General features: G+C 40.7%; 1 protein-coding gene across 2 annotated transcripts in view; it reads left to right on the forward strand.

Annotated features, from left to right (window-relative positions):
- Window positions 1-17,501, forward strand: part of LMCD1 (LIM and cysteine rich domains 1) — a 67,347-nt gene extending 49,846 nt beyond the window's left edge. The window contains exons 4-6 of one of the 2 annotated variants that reach the window (XM_074957550.1): window positions 4,115-4,450; window positions 11,431-11,646; window positions 13,595-17,492. In XM_074957550.1, coding sequence (XP_074813651.1) covers window positions 4,115-4,450; window positions 11,431-11,646; window positions 13,595-13,753 — 711 coding nt within the window. In that variant the 3' untranslated portion in view covers window positions 13,754-17,492. Of the gene's footprint in view, window positions 1-4,114; window positions 4,451-11,430; window positions 11,647-13,594 lie in introns of both variants that reach the window. The other variant, XM_074957551.1, reaches the window with a different exon arrangement.
- Window positions 17,502-17,840: the final 339 nt, after the last annotated feature.

Below are 17,840 nucleotides of genomic sequence, written 5' to 3' on the forward strand. Positions count from 1 at the left end.
CTCAACAGTTTCTCGTTGGAGTCTGTTTTTGAAGCTTTTTGTTGCTAAATTGCCACCCTTAAATCTTTTACTGAGTGGCCAGAGAGGTTGAAGTGTTCTCCTACCGGGTTTTGAATGTTAGGATTCCTGATGTCAGATTTGTGTCCATTTATTCTTTTGCGTAGAGACTGTCCGGTTTGGCCAACGTACATGGCAGAGGGGCATTGCTGGCACATGATGGCATATATCACATTGGTAGATGTGCTGGTGAACTCTTGTTACCACTGAATCCAGTCTTCTCTGACAGGTTGGACTTCTGTGTCCTGTTCTGCAGTCACTTAAGCATTTCCTTCATCTGGAAGGGGGAAAGCACACTGTATCTGGCCCTGTCTTAAAGATGGCCAAGCTGACCAATACCTTTCTGAGGCTTAGAAAGGCTTATGAATTTTGCTGTTTTTCATTTTCTTTGCTAACACATTACATTATTTAAAAAAAAAAAATCTCCATCTGGCACTGGAATAAGATGCCTTTGATAGGTATGTTGACATTTATATTGGTCTCATGGCTCTGCTATAGGAGTACATTAGTCCTGCCAAATTCTTATTAAAGCCTTTCATTAAGGTGTACCGGGTTTTGCTTTTTGTCTTTTGTGCTGCAGCTGAACTAGGTCAGCAGATTTTGAGCTGTCTAGTCTGTTATCTTTAATATTCTTGGATAAACTGCCTTGACTCTTTTCCCACTCAATAAATGCTTATGGCAGTATAATCTCACATATTTATTTCATTTCTTGTGGAAGCTATGTCTATGTGATACATTTGCTTGCGCTTAAAGTAGCTGCAGCGTTTCTGTAGCTTGCTTTAGATTTATGACAGATACATATGCATAAAGGTTGGGCCAGTGTTGTTTTTCCTTGTGTGGTCTTCTATGGAAACCCTTCTTTCTTAAGGATCAACATTTTTAAGGGAGCCTCAACCTGATCTTGAGTTTAGTACCAACAGCTGTCTTTAGGACACTTCTTTGGTGGGGCTGTAAATTATCAGGAGCAAAAATCAACACTTTTAAGACCTCTTTCCATTCACAAGGTAAATAGACAGAGTTTGTCTAAACACCACTGTTTGCAACCACATTTATTTACACTGCCAAAAATGTGGGGTGAAAACCTGGTCTTTGGGGAACTGAATGGGCATTTAACCATTGACTGATTTCTGTGGGGCCAGGATTTCTCCCATTAGTCTCCTTTTCTAGTTGAGCTCTGAAATCAGATGGAAATTTCATGGTATTTCTGAAATATCTTTTTGCTAAAGATAGTTGAGGAGTGAATTTACATTAAGGTGTGTGTTTTTCGTTTGTTTGTGGGTTTTTTTTTTTTTTAACAACTCTCTTATTGGCTGTTTAATGTTTGCTACTCTGTGTAAACAACTTCTCTACCCACTTAAGACATACACTAAACAGTTAATAGTCTTTCATTCCATTACTGTTCTATTTGTAAATGCTGACAAAGTAAGATGCAAATCTAATGCAGCTGGATGCTGGTCTTAAAAGTGAATGTCAGGCAGCCAACTGGCTGCCTACTAGCTCTTCACACTAAAGTAGGAAAAAGGTCTCCAATGGGAAACTCCCTTTCCTTTAAGATCTATGCCAGAAATCACTTAAGTGTACAGAAAACATCCTCCTGCAAATGTTAATTCAGCATGGGACAAGACTTGTCATAGGACCAAAAAAGCCATGAATTCAATGGCCAACTGCCTACCAAGGGAATCTTCCATCAGATTAACTTTATTCAGAGAGCTGTTTCCTAATTGCCCTCTTGCAAATTCTCTCTTCACAGTAATGAGGTATGAAGTTGCTGACCACCATCCGTATATGACAAAATCAATAGTGCAGTAATGTTGGTGGCCATCTATTTCAAAGCTGTCAGTTCAGTAGTCACTGAACTTCTTATTGGCATATAGGTTTATCTAGCGGTGGGGGGGGGGCATGTGCCCTGCTTCCCCCCCCCCCCCCCCCGATTTGTTGCTTGGCTTATACTGAGTGTGCTCGCACAGACTGAACATGCTCAGTAACACTGCTGAAGCCAGCTGCCCTCACTCTGCCCTCCCCCCACACATTGGGAGGCATGGGTAGTCCTCTGGGTTTTCCCTTTATACAATGGATAAAATGTATGTGTGCAATTCTTGAGGTTTATAAGCTGTAGTTTTTGATTATACAATGCTAAAGACTTGCCTCTGACTCTCTCTCAGTTGTAATGACTGGAAGCCACCTGGCTGTTGGCAGCCACTTTGTACAATCACTCAGCAATAGGACGGAAGTCTCCTGACATACTCTGTTCTTGTTGTAGCCTTTTACCTGAAAGTGCTCCTGCGGGCATATTTTAATCTAGAATGTTTAGAGGCTACTGTACTCGGGTAAGAAGCAACCATTATTCAAAAAAATCTAGACGTGCCAGCTTTCCACAAGATGGGAGAATACCTGGGTTCAATAATGTCTTCAAGGAATTCATTTTCTTGTTAGTAAACACTGTCTTTTTAAATCTAAAAAGCTTGTCTCTTCAGGTAGACACTGGCTGCAAATAGATGTAAGCCTCTTGACAAATTCTTAGCGTGGTGGGGGTAGAAAACTGGCTTTTCTGGGTGGTTTTTTTTTCTCTGTCAATGCTTAACAAGCCATTGGATGCTGAGTGAAAAGGGCATGGACTTGGAACCTGGAATTTTGGTGTCATTCTAATTTATGCTGCCTTTCACTAACACTGCTAAATAAGGTCCTGATGCAACTCCCAATTAAGTAATCTGGAGTTGGGAAACATAAGTGGGTAGCTGCTTTCTGTACTAGCTGAGGCTTTCAATAGTAGTCCTTAATGGAGCATACTGTAGTGATATGATGGGGCCTGGGTGAATGGGTGGTGGGGCCTGAATCAGAGGAATGATTTGTCATCCTAACCAAGTGTGGATGGGATAAAGCTCTTCTGGCCAACAATTCTTTTTTCAATATCTTGGAACAGCTGAGATCCCAAAAGCCACTGTCAATGCAAATGATATGAATAAAACTATAAAGACATGCCACATATCAACCCTGCTGTACCTGCTAGATGCTTCCCTTCATTTTAGAAGGGGAAAATTGACTGACTCTAATACAATACACATTACTACTCTAGCTGGCTTAGTATTAAATACTGATGCAGTTATGCACAAAGATGTATGAACTAATCTTCTAGTTGTCTAGACATAATTGAGCTGATCACACACTTCAAACTTCTTCTAATAGCTCATCTGAAGCTAAAGAATAAGGGATGACTCTCAACTTGAGTGAATTTTTATTTTTTAGTTCCTAGATACGCTTGTTAGGCAAACAGCTTTTTGAAAAAATCTCTCCTGGCAATCAAAGACGTTGATTAGAATGGCTTGTTTATGTAGACTAGAACTCTTATTTCTTTTTCTTTTCTTTTTGTTTTTTTTTTTTTAATGCTAGGAAGGGACTTCTGAAGGAAGTCCATTCAAATAGAAGATGTGTTGGCTCAGATAATTACACAGGCTTATCCAGACCTATTAGAGTTGAACAGGCTATTTAGATGACTGTGAGAGCCATGTATATTGGGATGGACACAAGCATGTGGCTAGGCCACCAGACTGCTACACAGAAGACCTGTGTTGAAGCTCTAGCACAGCCACTGGCCAGCCTGGTGACCTTGGGTAACTTGGCTTTTTACAAATGGGGGATCATAATTTTGTAAAGTGCTTTGATTCCTACAGATGAAATGCATTCTATAAGCACTAGATATAATACTATATATGATAGTATTTGCATTCCTGGTCACACTGAGAATGTGTGAGTTGAGCTAAAATATCAGGTTGGCTGATCTCTCTAGGTATTTATAGAGCTGGTTGGGAAAAACAAGAAGGAAAAACAAACATTTGACACTTTCCCATCTCTCATCCAAATTTTATTTGAAAATTTGAAAAATTTTGACTAGCTCTTCCTTCAAAACTCAACTTGGCTTCCAGAAGTTCAGCCTACCTTTTTATTTTTGTCTGTACATGTTCATCTTAACTGTAAAAGTATTAAGCATACACACAGAGCTAGTACTTCTCTGTAGGAACCACTTTGAGAATATTGATTTTCTTCCTTCTCCCTACATCAGGCTATACAGTACATGGAACTGATTCCAAAGGATATGCAACCAGTCGCTGGCACGGAAGGGGCATCCTATCGTCGTAGGCAGTTAATGAGGCAGCTCCCTATTTATGACCAGGACTCTTCCCACTGCCATGACCTTGCTGAAAGTGAGATAAAGCTTATGGAAGATTTTGTAAAGAAATATAAAAGTGATGCTCTGGGAGTTGGTGAAGTTGCACTTCCTGGCCAAGGTGGCAGTGCCAAGGAGGAAGGGGAGCAACATCACAAAAATGCAGCTACAAGTAAACCGCCTGTTTCAGCCAACGGAGCCCTGAGTGATGCACCAATGGGAGTGGAGTATGTAAGTATCTTTACTTCTGTGAAGTTCTTGTGGATGCGGACATTACTGCAGGCTAAGTTCCCATTGCCCAAACAACTTTCAAAAGCATTCAGTGTTGGCCCAACCCTGCTCTCATTGAAAGTAGTGTTCGGAAACACGATCCCACTAGGAGGGTGGTGAAGCACTGGATGGGTTACCTAGGGAGGTGGTGGAACCTCCATCCTTAGAGGTTTTTAAGGCCTAGCTTGATAAAGCCCTGGCTGGGATGATTTAGTTGGTGTTGGTCCTGCTTTGAGCAGGGGGTTGGACCAGGTGACCTCCTGAGGGCCCGTCTAACCCTAATCTTCTATGATTCTGAGTGTTCACCCAACATTGATCACGTCTTAAAAATCTCTCCCTAAGTCAAAAGCTGACTACCTAAATTTAAGCACATGGAAAAAAGCAGCCTTGTTTTCATTACCTGCAGCTCCTATTGACTTCAGTGGGAGTTATGGGTTCTCAGCCTTTAAAAATTAGACAATCTGTCTCAAGTTGGGCATGAGAAAATGAAGCGCACACACAGTTGATGGCTTTATTTTACTACACCCATAAATTATTGAATAATTCAATTGGGTCTTCAACCCAAATAAAAGTAAAAATAACTTAAATAATAGCAGGCAGCATTATATTTGAACATAATGCTTTGAACACGTAATGGTGGAGGCGCTCTGCAATGAAGTTACAAGAGCAGTTATTTTTAGATAAATCATAAACCTATGAAATATTAATACATCTGGAACCCATCATCCATAGATGTGCACAGCTGGGATTGAAAAATGCATTTCCGAAAGTATCCAGATTCTTTACCAGTCTTTTGTGCTTGGAGAGTATAAATCTAATGTAACGTAAAGTTTAAAAGGGGTCTGAGGTGGTCAGCGTGATCATTCTAAGAAATGCTTGTCATAAAATATATTCATTGAGCTGGAAACTTATTTCATGCTGACGCTTGTGAAGGTAACTTCAATGATGGATTGATTTTTAAAGCTGAAAAACTAACGTGTGAATTTTTAAGGCAATATTTTCTTGTAATTATTATACTGGGATTGTAGCATGTCAAAAGTGCAGTCACTTTTCATTCTATATCGAGTAAAGACCTCTTATTAACTTTCTCATTGTCCATGTCGACTAGTATGTAACTAGTCTGGGAATATACCTAAAGCTGTGTGAAGAATCACAAACTAGTATCCGGAAAAGGAAGGCTTCCATTAACTAATTTATAAAAGCCATCTTGGCACAAAGGGCTTATTTAGACTGGAAGTTTGTCCTTCCAAGCAAATACATAACTGTGGTGTTATTCTTCTAAGAACTTAAAGCTTTATTTTTGTTCAGGCACCAGCTGAAAACTGAAATTGTTTCAAAAATAGCACCAATGTCTCCCTTGTAATTAAGGTATCACATAGCTGAACTTTGAGGCAGCGCTGTAAAATTCCACAGCAGGCTTTGCCATACCAAAGAGTAATTGCACATTTCCCAGTCTAACAAGGGCATCCATTTTAGTATGACTTGATGCAGCACTTAACACAGCTGAACTGGCCTGAGTGGCTAGGATCTCAAAAGCTGAATGTGTTAATGTCCTAAATTAATACTGGCTTTCCTAGAACTGCACAGGAATGAATCCTGAAAAACTAATTCTATTACAGAAAAACAAACAATGGGGTCTGATTCTCTAGCCTTTCTGTAATCACTGCTGTGAAAACTGGTAGCATTTTTACATCCACTTCATGCAAGTGTAAACAGGCAAGAAAAGTAGTATTAGGCCAGACAGAGATCAGGGCTGGCTCAGCTAATGCTGAGATTCCTGCAATGCTAATGTGACTCTTACTCTTCATTCTCCAGTGCCACATGATGTGCTAAACAAGCTGCTCCATGATAAGAGCTATGTGGTGACATTAACTTGTTTCCTGGTCCTCTGTCACTGCCTTTGTTAGAGCATATCATAGATTCCTCCCTCCTCCTGTCCACACCAACTCACATTTCCCCTTACCCTCAACACAGAAACATGCACGCCAAGTACTGGGCGCACACTTTATTTTTCTTGCCTCTAAAAGTAGCATGGATGAAGGAAGGAGGCTGTGGGCTAAGGATGTAATTCTGAACTTTGATTCAATGGCTTTATACCACAAGATTCTCATACTCCAGTGATGTTACACCTGTAAAAGAGCTAAGAGTTGGGTCCTGAAACTTGAGAATTTCAATTAGGGGGCAAGGCAAGCCTGTGGCTTTGGGGGGGGTCTATCTTAAATGCTAAGATGGGATGGCAGCTATAGCATATCAAGGTTGGAAGGGACCTCAGGATGTCATCTAGTCCAACCCCCTGCTCAAAGCAGGACCAAGCCCCAGTTTTTGCCCCAGATCCCTAAATGGCCCCCTAAAGGATGGAACTCACAACCCTAAGTTTAGCAGGCCAATGCTCAAACCACTGAGCTATCCCTCCCCCCTATGAAGTGGGCTGCAATTCAAATCCTGTCCAATTTGTCCAAGCTAAGATGTGTATTGGTATTTTATTCCTCAAAGAGCCAGGCCAAGAGTGCAGCAAATGGTATTCTAATACAGCATTTACTTTTCAATTAGTGAGAGGCCAAAACAATAGGGGAGATCTGAACAAAATTAGAGTATACAGAAAAAGATGAATGTGAGAATTAATTTAAAGTTGCTTTAATGCAGGCAGAGAATGAAGTAAAAGGGATGTAAAGATACTTAGAGCAATCTTTTATTTGTCATGTAGACCGTTATCGCTTTAGATCCGAGTATTGCTATTGCCACCATCTTCTGTGCACCTCCCAAAATCCTAAAGTGTAAGCCTGAATATTGCAACATCTTCACTACATGGAGTGATTTTATTTTTGTCTGTGGGATCTCGCTTCTACCCTCCCTACCACTGCTTCTCCTAGGAGGCTTCAATCAAATCGTTAAGCAATCTCCATGCCATCTGAAGCTGGCCTCAGAGAAGGAGTGTTTCATCTGTGGTCTTGGGATTTACCAGGACAGTAAGCTATACTTGTCAGTTTTCTGACACCCAAGATAATAGATAGAAGCTATGAAAGCCAAGGTGGAGGGAGACTGCCAGTCTTGGGATCTACCAGGGTTATAAAACGTGACCTGGTAGGGTGTACTGTTGGGGGTTTTTTCTCAGAATTCATTTCTGCAACATTTTGCTTGTTTTCTGTACCGAGGGTACAGACTCGGGTGTATCCAAAGGAAAGGTTTGCTTGAATCCCAGCAGCTGATTTTTCACCCTGGCCTAATTCAAACAGACTTTGCTGTCAAGGAGATCAGACTGAAGTACAGAATTAAAACCTTGTGGAGGATGCTCGCAGCTTTGCATTGTGACAACAGTAACTACATGGGACCATTCCAGTTAATTTCTCTGTGCAGTATTTGGTCTCCCCTTGACAAATCCCTTCCTATTAATTGCACGCATCAATTGGCGAATACCTCCCTAATACCAGTCTTGAAATGGCTGTTGCATGCTCAGGCAGCTGTTTCCTATTGGAATCAAAGTGTATAAAGCAAAACTTATTGGATCTGTGGAATTCTCTCCCTAAGGAAGGGAGCTGATCTCAAACCACTGTGGCTGCACTTTTTTTTCTGCCATGGGGGAGGAGTTCCGTAGCTATAACAGGACTGGGCTCTGACTCGATATCTCCTGTTAGCCAAACTAGTTTTCTGTCAGGTAGAAAACAGACTATTTCTGACCCACCCAGTCTCAAGAAGTGTTCCAACCAGCATGTTGGAATCCATCAAAATTAGCCACGGTTCCAAATAGTTTGAGGCCAGCAGCAGTCTAATAAATATTCAGTGGCAGCACAGACATATTCAAAAAGGAAGAAGGAGCTTCAACTGTGGAAACTTCAGTTGTAAAAGAGCTTTGAGAATGACTGGCTCTTTTGAGAGGTCAAAATTTGACACCATTCAATTTGGAGGAAGGGGGTAGCATTCAGTTACCCCAGGTGGTAGTCCGCAAATGAAGTATTCACTCATCCCCAGAGAAATGGAGCTGTAAGATAAGAGTGCCTTATTATGATCCCGACAAAAATGTGCAAAAGAATTTCGTTTACCACAAGGAAGAAAAAGTGGAAATATTACTGTTTGCTGCCTAGTGAAGACTGAATAATTGACAGAAGAGGGAACAGAGAAACAAGTTCTAAATGTTTTTATTGGCAAGAAACATGAGCTTGAACCCAGGGAGGGAGGGAGGGAGGAAGAGTGTGTGTGTGTGTGTGTGTTGTTTTTTGCTTGTTAATGTTGTGGTTTAATAGTCAGTTCTCCCAAAATCAGCAGAGTTGGGATGGGTCGGTTCTTAGAGATCTCCTTTATGAGGCAGCAAGCAAGCTCCAGGTTGCTGCTGCATACGATGGTGAATTCACTCGGTGGCCCCCTCCTCCCTGAGCCAGGACAGAACCAGTGTCCCCAGACTGATCTAGAGGGTTATATTGAAGTTGCCAGTGTTCGGATGGTATGTAAAGCCCATTCATTTAAAGGAACCTCCCACATATTTTCAGATTATATGACCGTGTTTAGATTATCTAGATCTTTGGAAGTAAAGTCAAATGTTATGCAGCTTAATATTTTTTGTTTAAATTATATAATTGCACAAGCTACAACCCTGGAACACAGTCAAACCACATGCGTCCTGCCCCTCTGCCCACACCCCTTCTCCAACCACAGGACTCTCTCAGATTGTCAGAGATCCCAGAAACTGTCACTCTGTACACACTGTTGGGGAAAAGCTTTCTGTCTTTCCTCTCTCTCCTGGTGCAAACACCAACATAAGGCTGTTTGCTCTAAACATGAGTTGGAGTCTTGAATTTTAATTCTTAACCTCTGATCGTCCATGACTCTTGCCACACTAAACTCTGTGAAATAGAGAGTTACTCAATGAAACAATTAATCAGGCAGAGCAATTTAAATCACAACACATGTGAGACGAAGTTGCTTAAGCAGTACATCTTGTTTTGATGAAACTTTAACACTCCTTCAAAGACTGCTCGTAGAAAATTGCCTTACAGCCAAAGGCTGTGCTGGATGAAATTCCAGCTGCCACTTAAAAAGCACTTCATTTGATGACTAAGAAACTAAAATGCTGATCAAGTGCGGACTCAGCAGCTATGAGGCAGACTCTGTCCATCCAAAATTATAAAATGGGAACATAAAGAGCAACCTGTCAGCCACAATAAAGTCTTTTTTTGGCTGTAGAGAATAGACCTTTTTTTTTTAACTGTATTTTTAAAATGATTGCAGGATTTCCCATTGTGGACTATAAAATAAATAAACCTAACTGGTCCTAATTGTAGTACGAGCTCACAGATCTCCCCAAGTACCTTCAGGTAGCTTTCATTTCCCATCCTTTGTGGGCATGTGGAGTCTGATTCTCTTACCTTTGTGTAAATGAAGGGTAATACCACTGATGTCCATGAAGCTCTACACCTGTTTTAAACAAGTGTATGTGAAAGGAGAACCAGGATCTTAATCTCTCAACATCTGCACAAAATTACACCTGCTAAGACGTGCTGATTTTTGTTTGTTGTTTGTTGTTCTGAGTTACAAGATGTCATGTAAATGTAAAATCAAAACTGATCAACTCTGTAGATGATATGCAGATTGGGGGAGTGGTAAATAATGAAGAGGACAAGTCACTGATACACAGCAATCCAGATTGTTCTTGTGCCCAGTTTACCAATCTGTTTCACTAGGGCCAAGTTTTAGGTCAGGCCCTTAAGAACAAAGACTGTAGGCTGCATTTAACTCTAATTTATCAAAGAGAAGATTAAGGAGTGACTTGATCAGTCTATAAGTTACCTACATGAGGAACAGAAATTTGATAATAGAGGGCTCCTCAATCTAGCAGACAAAGATATAACACTACCCCATGGCTAGAAGCTGAAGCTAGACTAATTCAGGCTGGAAACAAAGTGCAATCTTTAACAGTGAGTAACTTTATTATTGGAACAACTTATCAAGAACTGTGGGGGGATTCTCCATCACTGGAAAGTTTCTAGAAGACCTGCTGTAGTTAAAGCAGGAATTAATTCAGGCAAGTCCTATGGCCCAACTATGTGGATGTCAGACTAGATGATTACAATGATACCTTGCAGCCTGTGAAATAATGAGAAAAATCTGATTAATTTTTAACATCAGAAGGTTATGGGGCCAGATCTTTAGTTGATGGGAAATTCATGTAGCTCCATTGACTTCAGAGGAGCTTTGTCAACTTATCCCAGCTGAATCACTGGCCCTCAGTTCTCATCCTGGGGTAGCAAATCTTTAATGCTTTTCATTGGACAACTTTGCAGCACTGCCTGTGTCGGCTCCTTGAGTCTGGTTTTACTTTTTACTACTTAATCATTTCTTCCTTCAAAAGAAAAATATCACAGCAACTTGCTCCTTTCCTCAGCTCTTCCAACTACTCTTGCTGAGAGTAAGGGGGGGGGGGAACAACTTAAACCTAAATTATGCAGCTAAAGCAATACCTAAATTGGACATATTTGTACAAGAATTCACACTTGTTCTGCTGCTAGGCCACTGATGGTTTAAAAACAAGAGCTCTTAATCCTCCTACTGCAGGACATAAGCTGATTATCTGGCTGATCCTGAGACCAAAACGTGTTCCCCTCTTGGTATATTATTGAACAATTAGCGGCATTCCTGTCTAATTACTGCTTCCCCTGGAATATCTAAATTCCTCTGTGTTGGAGACAAGATGGACTATTTTAGGCTAGATGGATTATTGTACTAGTCCACCATGGCAGTTCTGTCAGTACTTACCAACTGCATAAATAAGAATACAAGATCCAAAACAAGCCATAAATCAGGAATTCCTTTTAAAAAAAGTCACTAAAATATGCAAAATTCTTAATCATGACTATGCCTTGTATTTACAGCAGGTTTGATTGCCATATGACTTGTAGAAGGAGTCCGCCTCTCTGCTCCCCACACAGTCAATAATCTATTCTCTATTCTAGTGCTGCGAGATCTGCAAACAGGTGGTGCCTACGGACTGCCCTGTGGTGTATGTGGACAGAGCAGGCTACAATCACCAGTGGCACCCAGCCTGTTTCGTGTGCTACAAGTGTTCTGAACCTCTAGTTGACCTGATCTACTTCTGGAAGAACGGTGCTGTTTGGTGTGGCCGCCATTACTGTGAGAGCATAAGGCCACGCTGTGCAGCTTGTGATGAGGTAGGGCTGATTCCCTGCTGCAATTCTGCTACGCCCAGGCAGACAGGCTTTCTGGGACCTTGTGCAAAGAGACCTGTAGGGCCTACTCCTCTTCTGTTCCTCCATCTCTGTATGCCCAGGAAACTCTCTTATAGCTGCATCCTGCTTTTGTGGGGTTTCCTTCCTCCCATGCTTTGTGTGTGAGTTGGGGGTGGGGGGGAGGGAGTGTGCATACACATGCACCCCTGTTTGAGGCTCTGTGGACCTGGTGATCTTCCTTCATGAATCAATAGGCTCAAATGCCATATGTGGAAGGTAGTTAAAGAACTTGTTCTCTGATGCTTCCCACTGGCTCTAGAAATGTCAAGGACAGGAAATCTGCCTGGTGAGTTGGGGATGTGCAGTGTAGGGCTACTAAAAGAGTGAGGTCTCCATGAAGTTAGATAGCAGTAAGGGTTATGAATTGGAATGGGCTTTATATGCTGTTGCTTTCATTGAAACAGGCACTTGTGGTTTAAATACCTTTTTAATTTTTTTCAGAGAGTCTAAGGAGCCAGTATTTGAATCAGGATTAGATTTAAGAGGAGGTTCAAGGTATAGGGCTGGGTTTCAGGTATGGAATCGGCAGTGCAGAAAATGTTGTTGAGCTGGTTGTGTTATATTTCTTGCCAACAAAGGCATCATCTTGAAAGTTTCCATCATCTCATGCCAAAATCTCCTCACAAGGGCAACCATTCTTGTGAGATTTTGCTCATATTAAAACCAGAAAGAGGTAATATTTCTCCTCTGGTTTTTAGATCTGACCTAGAACCAAAATCACTGGATAGACTCAGACTCTGATCCAGAGATTTAGTCTCAAATTTGAAGAGGTTCAGGTCTGAGATCCTAGTTTAGGGCTATTTAACTATTAAGAAGCTTTGTCAAAGAATAGCAAACTGCTGTTGTCACTGTTGAATGTGGTCTGTCTTTAAAAGGTCCTGGAAAATGGTCTCATTGAAATGTAGTCCAGTATGTTGAAGGTAGCCTATGTAATTGTTTTCTCATGGGAGCCTATATCTATTTATGGACTTGTCTACACTTACCGGAGGATCAATGCATAGGCGGTCGATTTAGCAGGTCTAGTGAAGACCCGCTAAATCGACCACCAATCGCTCTCCTGTCAACTCCTGTACTCCACCGGATCAAGAAGAGTAAGGAGAGTCGACCCATCGACAATGCGTAGTGTGGACCCCCCGGTAAGTAGATCTAGATTACGTTGACTTGAGTTACTCTATTAACGTAACTCAAATTGCATAGCTAAGATCGACTTTCATGCACAGTGTAGACAAGGCTAATCTCATGAAGAGATACAAGCGGTGAGAAGCTTTTTAGAGAGGTTCGGATACAGTTGTGAGAGTTTTCTACAAACAGCTTAAAATATGTTGAAACCACCAGTATTGGTATTAAAGAATTGCAGTATTGCAGGGGGAAAGTCCTGCGTTGAGGCATGGTAGAGAGCTGACCTCATTCCCTATTAGGAATAATAAATATGAGTAATCAGCTCACTTTGTGATCATCCAGACTATTTTGAGGAAGGGGGCAGGCTTATTTACTAACTCCACTGGCGCAAATCTAGAATAACGTCATTGTAATCAGTATAGATACACTAATGTAAATCCAGTGTAATGGAGTTGAATTTTTTCCCATTTATTTGCATTTAAAATATGTGGGATTTTTATTTTTTCAACACAACATGTAAATGTGGTCTGCGGCTTTGGTTTCACCATCAAGAATGATCCCATGCTCTTTGCTTATGAGTTCTCCTAAGAACAGCTTCCATATCTAATGGAGACCAGTAAATGTGTTCGTTTGTTTTTGTGCTCCAACTTGGCAAACACCCTTTTCCTTTGCTCACCTAATGAAGGGTGATGGTTGGTCTGCATGAGGAAAAACTATGCCAATAAACAGATGTATTTGTTTACTTCCACAGATAATATTCTCGGAGGACTACCAGCAAGCTGAAGGGCTGACCTGGCACAAGAAACACTTTACCTGCCTGGAGTGTGAGATGCTGCTGACTGGCAAATCCTTCAGCCTGGATAAAGCCAAGCTTCTGTGTACAACCTGCAGTAAAACCAAACATCCCTAAACACCCAATAGCTTGAGAATCCAAAGTCTGCTGTCATAGATCCAAGTTAGAATTGGTGTAAATTTGACAAATATGTGGAAAAGGGATAGACAGGGAGGGGGAGAATCACTTCATGTTTCACTCAAACTAGAGTCTGCCGGTTCACTGCCAGGCAACTAGAACCCCACCCTCCTTAAATTAAAGGAAAATAACCTTTGGGGAGGAAACAAAAAGAAAATTCACATGCTAGGGGACAGGAAGGAGATCTCTGGTCTCTTTCCTGGGAAAGAATTGCACTAAAGCACTGGTATAAGTAGTTTCTGGGAGATCAAATCCACTAGGTTAAACCTTGTGATTAGCATGTGACTAATCTGAACCCAACAAATCCAGAAACATGCAGACTTTTGGTTCAACTGTAAGATCTTGCGGCATCCTTTTTATAATGACACATTTTAAAAGCCCTTTTGGGGCATGCTAAACCTATGGTCAATAACTAGTTTTATGGTGTTATTGTTCAATGTATTCATAGAAAACTAGCAATTTGTACTAAATCAATGGCTTCAAAGAAATAGATTAATCCAATAATTATGTTGTGGGCAGGAAATTGTATACATTGTGGAAACAAGTAGGCTTTTCCTCGTTGGTGTATAATGTCCCACTTTTTCATGTAATTTGGCATATTAATTGCCTGCAAGAATTTGGTTGCAGGTAGGTTATTGCAGTCCTCCTCTGAGCCAGGCATATCTAGGTTGATGGCAGATTGGAATAATGAGGGCAATTGACTAATCCCACTATTTAATTGGAATTTTGGTATGATTAAAATTTCCTGGAAATTCTTAGACTTGTAGCCCCAAGGCTACAGGCTTTAACCTCGTACTCTCCTCTCATCCCCTTTATAGTTAGTGAATTTCTGGGGAGAGGCATTGTATTAATGTGAGTAGTAATGGGATGGCCTCAAAAGTGGAATTTATTTGGATTTTTATACCATTGGTTTTTGGCCTGGAAGTCTCACAGAAACCAACTTTCTCATCAGAACAGTCTCTTGGTTCTTGCTGTGCCTGATTTATTAGGATAACATTTAATGCTCCCACCCAAGAAACTGAAAAAGGATTCTTAACATCCAGACCTTCCCAATCCTATTATCAATTCCCTACACCCATCTGATTCTGGTAATAGACAAAAAAACATCCAAATGGGAATAAGCCTGGTTTTCTATATTTTTATACCCAAATTACTCACTAAAGAGAACTGGAATATACCGGTAACTTTGCAACAATATTTCCATGCTAGATATGTACTATGCTTGGAATTGCTGGCTAATCGTTCTTTGAACTATAGAAAATGTCTTTCTTTCAGATGGACTAGGTATAATTGCATGCTGAGTGTGTGAACAATTTCTGTAATATTACTAGAAAATGAAAGTGTGGTAAATTTGAACATGCAACAACCGTATTGAAAGCTGGATGCGCAAATCAGGTTCCCAGTTCTTCACACCTTATTACAAGCACAACTGCACATACAGTCGCACAGCATGGGTGTGCATTATACATGTTCCGAGTGAAACCTAAGTTTACTCAAACCCACCTTCACACATGAAAAGGAGAACATCTGCCAATCTATATGTCTATATCTGGGAATAGGGGTGAGAACGGATAAATCCACATATGGAGGTCTGTAAAAACATAGTGGGGACTCTTACGATGCACATAATGAGGGCTCTGTTTTGAATGCCACTGACTTAGATGACGTGGTGTTCCTGGACATGCTTGGACATTTAAAAATAAAACCCTACCTCCGGAATTGATGTAGTAGCATCAAAAGTTCTGAAGTGATGCTGATGGTAATAGGCATGGGAACAGTGAAAATGCATCCTTTGTGGAGTAGCTACAGTATGCATATTTCGGGGGTTGCCTGTGGCCATTTTGTCAATCTGACTCATCTCTGATTCAGTTACTTCTGTGAACTCGGTAGGATCTTATAAATCACCTTAAAATGTGTTGACTCCAAGTTACAGTAGGAATTGTTAAGCTCTCTTTGAATAGCTTTGGATACAAGTAGTCAATGATCATCAAAAGTTAGCAATGTGTGGATGGAAATAAAAACCCATGGCTTTGTTTTACAGCACCCTTCTAGATGTCCTTTATAGTATCCTGAATTATTGCTGTCCAACATAAATAAAACAATGTACTTCTGTACCTTTAAAAGATTAAGAAGGGTAAAAAGTGCACACAGCATGCAATTGGTGGTGAAAAGAGCCTGAATCATATAGAGAATAGTCTTTCGATAAAGAAATTAGCAGCATTTATTGACAGGTATTCACTTTCCATTTGTGCACAAAGCATGCTATGTTAGAGCCCAATCACTTCATAAGAGGTAAATATGAAAAAAGAACGTGAGTTGAAGAAACCTACAAATCATGTACAATGAGTCAATAAAACATTGAGTTATTTTTAAATATAACAAAAATCACTCTTGCAGTGAATACAGTACATCTTTGGTCTACCCCCTACAGAGTAATTGATTTCTTATTTTGCTTAAAGTAAACTGGCTGCTTACTCCTTGCTTTTGTGTCTGTCTCAAAGCATATATACTGCAATAGGAGTCTAAAGCCAAAGATATTCAGGATAAGCTCAGATTTCATCTAAAAAGTCTCAGCTACTGCAGTTTGAAAAGAGATATGTAAGGTAATCATTTTTCTTTTTTAAAAAACAGGCTCAGGTCAGAGTGAACATGAGGTGGAACAAATCGTTCTTCTTTCGTTAGTTCAAAAGAATTTGCCTGGTGGCAATATGTATAAATGTCTGAGCCAATGAATGCAGAACACTGCCTTCAAATCAGAGGACTTCAGAATCTTAATGAAACTATGGGCAGAAACCATCTTTTCAGATATTTTGCTGGCAGTAATTCCATTTTCTTTCGTGCACAGTTTGTCCTGCTTGGGGCCTGACTGACCTTGCTTACACTGGTTTTGTACCTGTGCAGCTTCACCGATTTCTGGCCTGATTTTTCCATTGTGCCACAGTCCCTTTGAACCAGCACTAAGAGGCAGTGAACTCGGGGGATCCAGCCACTTGACAGTCCTATGTGGCATAAAACCAGCCCAATGATTCTAGGTAACACCTCTGCCCACCCTCACCCCTCCACAGCTTCTGGCATCTCTGGGTTTGACCTTGCAAGGGGCAGGGTTGGGAGTAGGGGGAGCATAGCTACAGCACAACTTCACTCTGTCTGTCTGTTCCTGGATGCCAGAATGACATTTGGAGCTATATGCAGCCAGGCCATAAGTGTCCCTGATGGGTGTGAAGGGCTGATTCAGCCCCCAAACTAGGGGGACATACCTAGGGGGCATAAAGCATGATGGAGAATTTGGCTCTGAAATAGCTATTCCTAATTTAAACTGGTATAGCAGACCAGATTTGGGCATGAAATTAGCTAGTGAAAGAAGCTTTCTATTTTCTGTATTAATAATCTACCCAGCTTTTCTGTAAGAATCTGGTCCTACAGATCCTTGATATGTGAGTAGTCCTGGCATAAGTAGTCCTAATGAATGAGACCATTCCCATAAGGAAGGGTTGGAAGAATCAGGTTCTTAATTTCCATTCTGAAACTTTGTTGTTATGGGCCAAAAATATTTTGTATATATGGGTGTAAGTCTGGTATAATTCAGTTAACTATGGATTTTCATCTGTACGATTAAGAGCAGAATTTGGCCTAGTGTTTGAATTACTGGAATAAAATGATAGGTTTAACTCTTCCAGAACTTAAAACAAACTTATTTGTTTTAAAAAATAATTGAATAAACTCGTGTTTTGAGCATTCTCAACACCATTTTGTCTGTTCTTTTGTTACACCAAAAAAAAGACCTTGCTCTTTCTCTCAGAGTAGTGCTGTTGTGAGTCAAGCCAATTAAAGCCCAGGGTTGTGAGTTCGATCCTTGAGGGGGCCATTTAGGGATCTGGGGCAAAAATTGGGGATTGGTCCTGCTTTGAGCAGGGGGTTGGACTAGATGACCTCCTGAGGTCCCTTCCAAGCCTGATATTCTATGATTCCATGATTCTAAATCCTGTTTTGCTTTATTTAATCTCTCCAGCTGAAATAGTAATTAAAC

Source organism: Natator depressus, chromosome 7, assembly GCF_965152275.1.
Source record: "Natator depressus isolate rNatDep1 chromosome 7, rNatDep2.hap1, whole genome shotgun sequence".
NCBI lineage: Eukaryota > Metazoa > Chordata > Testudines > Cheloniidae > Natator > Natator depressus.